This window comes from Lacerta agilis, chromosome Z (genome assembly GCF_009819535.1).
Source record: "Lacerta agilis isolate rLacAgi1 chromosome Z, rLacAgi1.pri, whole genome shotgun sequence".
In the NCBI taxonomy this organism is placed as follows: domain Eukaryota; kingdom Metazoa; phylum Chordata; class Lepidosauria; order Squamata; family Lacertidae; genus Lacerta; species Lacerta agilis.
Genome location: NC_046331.1, coordinates 27904874 through 27911886, shown reverse-complemented (window position 1 = coordinate 27911886; position 7013 = coordinate 27904874). Strand labels below are relative to the sequence as shown.

The 7013-nt window shown below is 48.3% G+C and overlaps 1 protein-coding gene across 1 annotated transcript in view; it reads left to right on the top strand.

Moving 5' to 3' along the window:
• Positions 1–332: 332 nt before the first annotated feature.
• Positions 333–7013, top strand: part of POF1B (POF1B actin binding protein) — a 45342-nt gene continuing 38661 nt past the window's right edge. Inside the window, exon 1 of the mRNA XM_033137542.1 lies at positions 333–1231. Coding sequence (XP_032993433.1) covers positions 632–1231 — 600 coding nt within the window. The 5' untranslated portion in view covers positions 333–631. The remainder of the gene's footprint in view (positions 1232–7013) is intronic.

Below are 7013 nucleotides of genomic sequence, written 5' to 3'. Positions count from 1 at the left end.
CACCCATCTAGACTGGGGAAGAGGAGCGGCCCAAATGATAGTGGCGAGTGCAGGACAGCTGCACCGTTGACCTTCGCCTGGAGGAAGATGGTGGCGCCCTGCTATACACAGGGCAGATTTTTGCCAAGTGGGTGGGAGCGTAAAAGGCATGAAAGTGTTGTTGTTGTTGTTAAAAAGAACGGATCCTTTGCCAAGAGAGAACGAACGAAAGAAGTAATTTATTGATTTGTAAGAAACCAAGGTAACTCTAAATAAAACCGTATTAAAGGAAAGGGAAGAAACGTGTGGGGAGAGGCGGGGTGGAAGCGCCTGTCGGCTTTTGTAGCCGCGCTTCCAGCTGCCTCCAACAGGGCCAAAGTCCCCTCTCGCCTGGCGCGGAGGCAACAAGAGCGTTGCCCGGGCGGGTGCTTGCTTTGGCACCTGGGATCCTGGCTCCCTGCCCGTTTCCCTCCTGGCGGTCTGGCCCTGTGCCCGGGGCGGAGCGGACTCAGGTGAGCTGAGCCGCGACGGCGCGGCAGGCGTGTCCCCAGCGGCGAGGGCGGCCCATCCTGCTAACCCCACGCCCGGCGCACCTGCCCGGCCAGTGCCAGCCCGCCAGCTTCCCTCGACGGTCCTCCAGCCAGAGCCAGCCATGTACGGCATCCAGCAACAAACCCAGGCGACGACGCTGCCGCCGTGCATGCGGCCGCTGCAGCCCTCCTACACCCCGCCGGCCCCTTGCTACGTGCCGCCCGCGCCGGCTCCCTCCTACGTGCCGCCCGCGCCGGCCCCCTGCTACGTGCCGCCACCGCCGGTCCCTTCCCGTCCTTGCTTCGATCCTTGCGGCCAGCCGACGCTGCCCAGGCCGCTGCCCCCGCAGACGTGCCCGCCCCAGCCGCCGGTGGTGACCGCCAGGCCCTGTTACGAGCCGTGCGGCCCGCCGTCGGTGTCCCGGCCGCTGCCCCAGCAGACGTGCCCGGTTCCTCTCCCAGCCACGCTGCCCCGCGCGCGGCAGAACCGCCCCGCGCCGCTGCCGATGCCCCTGCAGTGCCCAGACCCGGTGCCCTGCCCCCAGGACGGCTGCCACAGCGGAGGCAGCGTGGTCTACGAACGCGTCCGGACTTACAGCAGCCCCGGCGGGAAACGCGTGCAGCTCCTGGACCCGCCCAACTGCTTGCCTCGTGCGCCCTCCCCCTTTGAGACCACCCCGGGGTGCCAGCACGTCATCTGGAGCAGCGACCCCCCGTTGCAGGTAAATGATGGTTTTTCTTCCCGCCCCGTCGAAGGGCACTGGGGTCACTAGGAGGGTTATGGGGAATTGGTTTACGACTTTACTATTTTGGTCCCCAACCCCGCTTCTTCCGTGGCTCATTTTTCACGCGTTACGCTTAGCAAATGCATTCCCCTCCGAGGTAAGGACAAACTTGGCCAAAATGGCAGTTGCTTTCATTTCCCACTCTTATCAGTTTCCTTGTCCAGCATCATTTTATCAATTTGTCTTTTTATTGGGGGGGGCATAGGAGCCAACTACTTGGGGGCCGAGGTCCATTGCCCCCCTAAAATATTTGAGGGGGCTGCCCCCCAAGTTGATGGTCATTGCCATTCAAATGGTGTGTGATTGGTCATATGGGGCAGGCCTTACCTGCCCCCTCCCAACTATATTTTATTCAAGTTGGCACCCCTTGTGGGGGGTGGGGGAGGTTACTGATTAGAACACAGCTGTGTTAACCAATGAGGCTCACCCTGCTTCCCAAGATTAATCACTTGCTAACTTTAGGGGGCACAATGTTCAACAGTGCCCCCTCGGGTTGGTGGCTCATCTCCCTGTCAAATTCTACACTTATGGCCTTGGTCTATGGTGCTTTGCTTGTTGGAAATTGTCCCTGAGTCTTCTTTGAATTTAAGGACCATTGAATTCCATGGGACTTAATTCCCAGTGAGGTATCAGTAGGATTCATAGAACCATAGAGTTGGAAGAAACCCTGGATCATCTAGTCCAGCCCCTGCAATGCAGGAATACGCATTGTCCTGTATGGGGATCTAACCTGCAACCCTGGTGTTACCAGCACTGAGCTGTATCCAACCGAGCTATCCCATCTAAATGATCGGTCCATTCATAACTGCTGAGTGGTCACAGAATAAATAGTATTTAAGAGCTGTGATTCCTGCATTGCAGGTGGTTGGATTATATGACCCTTCCATTCCAACGCTACAGTTCTGTGATAAACTGCAATCCGCTTACAACCAGTTCAGTTTCTAGTTTTCATTGGTGACTTGACACAAAATATATTTTCACAAACACAGCTTTATTCCAGGGGTTGTGTGTGTGTGTGGTAAAGAGGAGCTGAGTCCATGTGCACATTTGTATTGGAAACAATTCGCCTCCCACAGACATGAGGGGGAGTGAGAAGCCCACAGGCCTTGGTAAACACAACTGTCTGCTGTTTGCCTAGGGAAAAAGCAAATTCTGTCTCAGCCAGATCATAGGGTGTAATAGGGAAGATAGCGTCTGTTTATGTTGATATGCTAACAAGATATAGTAAGCTGTTGACAGTGGGAATTGTTATTATAGAAACATTTATATCCTACTTTTCCTCCAAGGAGCTCAAGATGGCATGCATGGTTCTCCATTTTGCCCATTTGATTTCTCCCAATAACCCTGTGAGGTAGTTACAGGTAGGTAGCCGTGTTGGTCTGCCATAGTCAAAACAAAATAAAATTAAAAGTTCCTTCCTGTAGCACCTTAGAGACCAACTAAGTTAGTTCTTGGTATGAGCTTTCGTGTGCATGCACACTCCTACCTGTGAGGTAGGTTATGCTAAGAGAGAGCAAGTGGTCCATTGTCACCTGGTGGACTTCATAGGTGACGGGGAATCGAATCCATTTGTTATACTCCAGCTCTCATAATCCCTGGCTCTCTTGGGTTTCAAACATTGGTCTCTCCCAGCCGTACCTGGAGATGCTGGGGGTTGAACCTGGGATCTTCTGCATGCAAATCAGATGCTCTACCACTGAGCTATTTCCTTTCTGCCCCCCCCCCAAAAAAGGAGTTGAACATGTTCTATGACCCCCTTCTGGATTTGTGTCTGGACACACCTTTGGGAAATAACTTTAGGGAACATAATATTTGGTACAGAGGAAGTTCCATTTGTTTCCCTGGAACAACTTGAAATATCTTTTCCTGTGAAATGGATAATTTGTATGTGTTATGTTATCTCCATGATCGGTGGACTTTGGACTATGATAAAAGCAACACAGTGTTTTCACTAACAAGGAAAGGCAGGACAGTAAGAACAACATGAAAGAAATGAGCATAACACAGACTAGCTTTCTTCAATCTGCTCTCTGCAAGGCGTTGGCCGTGCTGGCCAGGGCTGATTGGAATTATAGTTCATCAACATCAAGGGGGCACCAGATTGGGAAAGGCTGCTATAGACCTTCAAGATACACTAGTTCATTAACATTGAATCCAAAATAGTTACCAGAAAGAAAACAATCCTTATATCTTTGAAGGTGGCTTTTTTTTTTGGTTTATAGTATATTCCGATACTAAAAAACAATAGGGCCAATTTTCATCTAGATGTAGAAGGCGGAACCGGGAGAGTATGATGAAATTTACAATTACTTGCAGTAGCACAATGTTTAAAGATTGCTCATGGTGCAGTCCATTCAGGGTTGGCTGCAGGGCTTTGTGATTTGCTAACTACATCTAAAAGTTTTGCTGGCACAACAGTTTCCTTTTAATGCAACCACCAATGAAGATAATTGGATTCTGACTGATCTGAACAATTTTATCCAAATCTGCTTTTTCAGAATTGCTACTGTTCATAAGATCAAAGGAACCTGCCTTTTATTGAGTCAGACCCTTGGTCCATCTAAGCTAGTTTCCTACTCTACTCGCTTGGCCTGGTTTTCACATCACGCCAAGTCAGCCATTTCTCTTAGCTCAGTAGCAGAACAGCCAGGGAGGAGCGAAGTGGCTGTGATCGGCATCCTGGGAGCCAGCATGCTCTCTTGTTCAGGTTAAACCATGGTTTGGTTTAGTGTAATGTGTGAACTGACTGGCAGTGGCTCGCCAAAATTTTTAGATTTGGGGGGGGGGGGGCTTTCCCCAGCCCTACCAGGCGATGCCAGGAATTGAAGCTGAGACCTTTGGCATGCAAACCAGATAACTCTGCTGTGGCTATTAGTTAAAATCAGGGGGCAAGTACTCAGTATACTGTGGAATGATAGTTTCTGCTGATTCCAAAGGAAATTATGTTTTGTATGCTAAACATGATTTTTTTAAAACAACAACAACAACAACAACAACAACAACAACAACAACAACAACAACAACAGCAACAACTTGTGTAGGTGCGTTGTGCCAAATCAGCTTTTGGGGCTGTCCCGATGTTGCAAAGAAGGAGGCATGTCAACTCTGGCTGTCAGGCAGGGTAACTCCCTGCAACTGCATTCGGTGGATTTGTCAGATGCATCCCAAAGATGGATGCATGGGTTTTTCCGTCCTCCACAATTGGCCTTTCGGGTAGCAGCCCACTCCATCTGGAGAAAGGGAAATCATGGAAGCTGGTGACTGGGGAAAGCCACAGACTTTGGTGACATCTGTGCCATACCTGTAAAACACCTGCTTTCAGTGTGTGGATGTGACTTCAGTTGTTCCCAGAGGCCAGGGGAAGGTACTGTTTAGTTACCTCACCAGCAGTTCTCTTGCTCCTGCCCAAGCCATCCTTTCCCACTCCTACTTCACATTGCCCACCCATTCCCCCCCCCCCGGGTAATTCTTGGCAGCTGAATCATCTTATTGCACTGAATTCTTGTGTCATTGAAAAATTACACAGAGCACTTGAGAGAAGAAAGCATGCGTAGAGTTGACATTTGTGCTAAATATGGATCTCATGGGGACATAGGGAGCTGGCTTATTTTGAGTCAGATCCTTGGACCATTTAGCTCAATATCGTCCGCGCTGATTGGCAGTGGCTCTCCAGGCCTTCACGGAGAGTGTTTCCCCCCATAGATCTACCCAGAGCTGCTGGGGATTGAACCGGGGATCTTTTTTTTTTGCATGCTAGACAGATACTGTGCTACTGGGCTAGTCTGCAGCCTTTCTTAACATCTTGGTATGTTGAACCTGTCCATCTGAAGAAGTGTGCATGCACACAAAAGCTCATACCAATAACAAACTTAGTTGGTCTCTAAGGTGCTACTGGAATGATTTTTTTTTTGTTCTGTCCATCTGTAATCTCTCTCTGTACAAGCTGGGCATGAAACAAAACCTGTTGTAGATATTTCAGAACCTAACATTTGGCATTTATATCCCATTGTCTTTGCCACTGGAAGGAGGGAGTCAGCTTGCTCTCTGACTGAGCAATTGGGCGTAAATGCAGCTTGTGTATCATACTGTATATATTAACAGAAAAATCATTCTCTGGTTGTGGATCTGTGTGAGGTCAAATTGGCACCATTCAAGCACCATAAAAAGGAAATAGCAGCAGGCTCAGTGAAAAGCCCTACTGTTTGCAGTGACTGCAGAATGATGGCTCGCTGACTCTAAGCGGGGATGAAAAACAAAGGAGATAGAATGAGATGGATTATCCTGGAATAAGGCATGTCTGGTGGGCTGGGACCCTGAAACAGGTGCAGTGTGCACTGTACCATTTCATACCCTCCAACATTTCTCTGATGAAAATAGGGACGTTGTAAGGAAAAGTGGGACATTCTGGGATCAAATCAGAAACTGGGATGGCTTCTGTAAATCCAGGGCTGTCCCTGGAAAATAAGAACACGTGGAGGGCCTGACATTTTGCTGCAGCTCTTGCTTGTTTTCATTCATAGCTCTTAATGTACTTGAACTTTAAAGATATAAGAAGCCGTACCTCAGTTATCACAGTTATACCCAAACCACAAAAAGACCTCAAACAAGTTGAATCATAAATACCTATTTCATTTATTGATGTGGATGCTAAATTATTTACAGGCATACTGGCCAGTAGGCATTCAGAAATTTTACCCAACTATGTCCACCATGATCAAGTCAGATTCATAAGTTAAAGATCCATAGCCTTCCTATTAGAGGAGTTCTCAATACAATTTCCTGAAGTCCATAACCTACTGTTCTGATGATGCTGGATACAGTCAAGGCATTTGATTGTTTAGACTGGCAATATCTCTTTGAAATTCCACATTACTTTTGTATTAGTGCATCCTGGGTTGATATGCTTTATAATTTATACTATGGGTCAGTGGTCCAAGTTTTAATGAATGGGGAATGCCATTCAACATTTCCCATTGACCTGGGCATGAAGCAAGGCTGCTGACTGCCTCCCCTGCTTTTTGCCCTGACCATGAAACCCTTAGCTTTGCCACTGAAAGCAGAAAATGATGCAAAATGTTTTTGAATTATTTGGATAACCCATATTATCAGTATGTTCACAGATGATGTTGCACTATTCCTTTCTGATCCTGAAACCTTGTTACTTGCTATTATGCACCAACTTGCTATAGGTAAAGGTAAAGGGACCCCTGACCATTAGGTCCAGTCGCGGACGACTCTGGGGTTGCGGTGCTCATCTCGCTTTATTGGCTGAGGGAGCCGGCATACAACTTCTGGGTCATGTGGCCAGCATGACTAAGCCGCTTTTGGCAAACCAGAGCAGCACACGGAAATGCCGTTTACCTTGCTACCGGAGCGGTACCTATTTATCTACTTGCACTTTGACGTGCTTTCAAACTGCTAGGTTGGCAGGAGCAGGGACCGAGCAACGGGAGCTCACCCCATCGTGGGGATTCGAACCACCGACCTTCTGATCGGAAAGCCCTAGGCTCTGTGATTTAACCCACAGCGCCACCCGCAAGATATTTGGGTTCACTGATAGCTTCACTAAATCTGAATTGATACACAACCTGCCAAACCAACAACTGCATTGGCACAAAACAACTGGCCTGAAACTCTGTAGTGCTTACTTTAAATACCTGAGAGAGAATGTACCAAATAATCTGTCTTAACTAGAGAAATTGAACTTTTCTCACTTGCT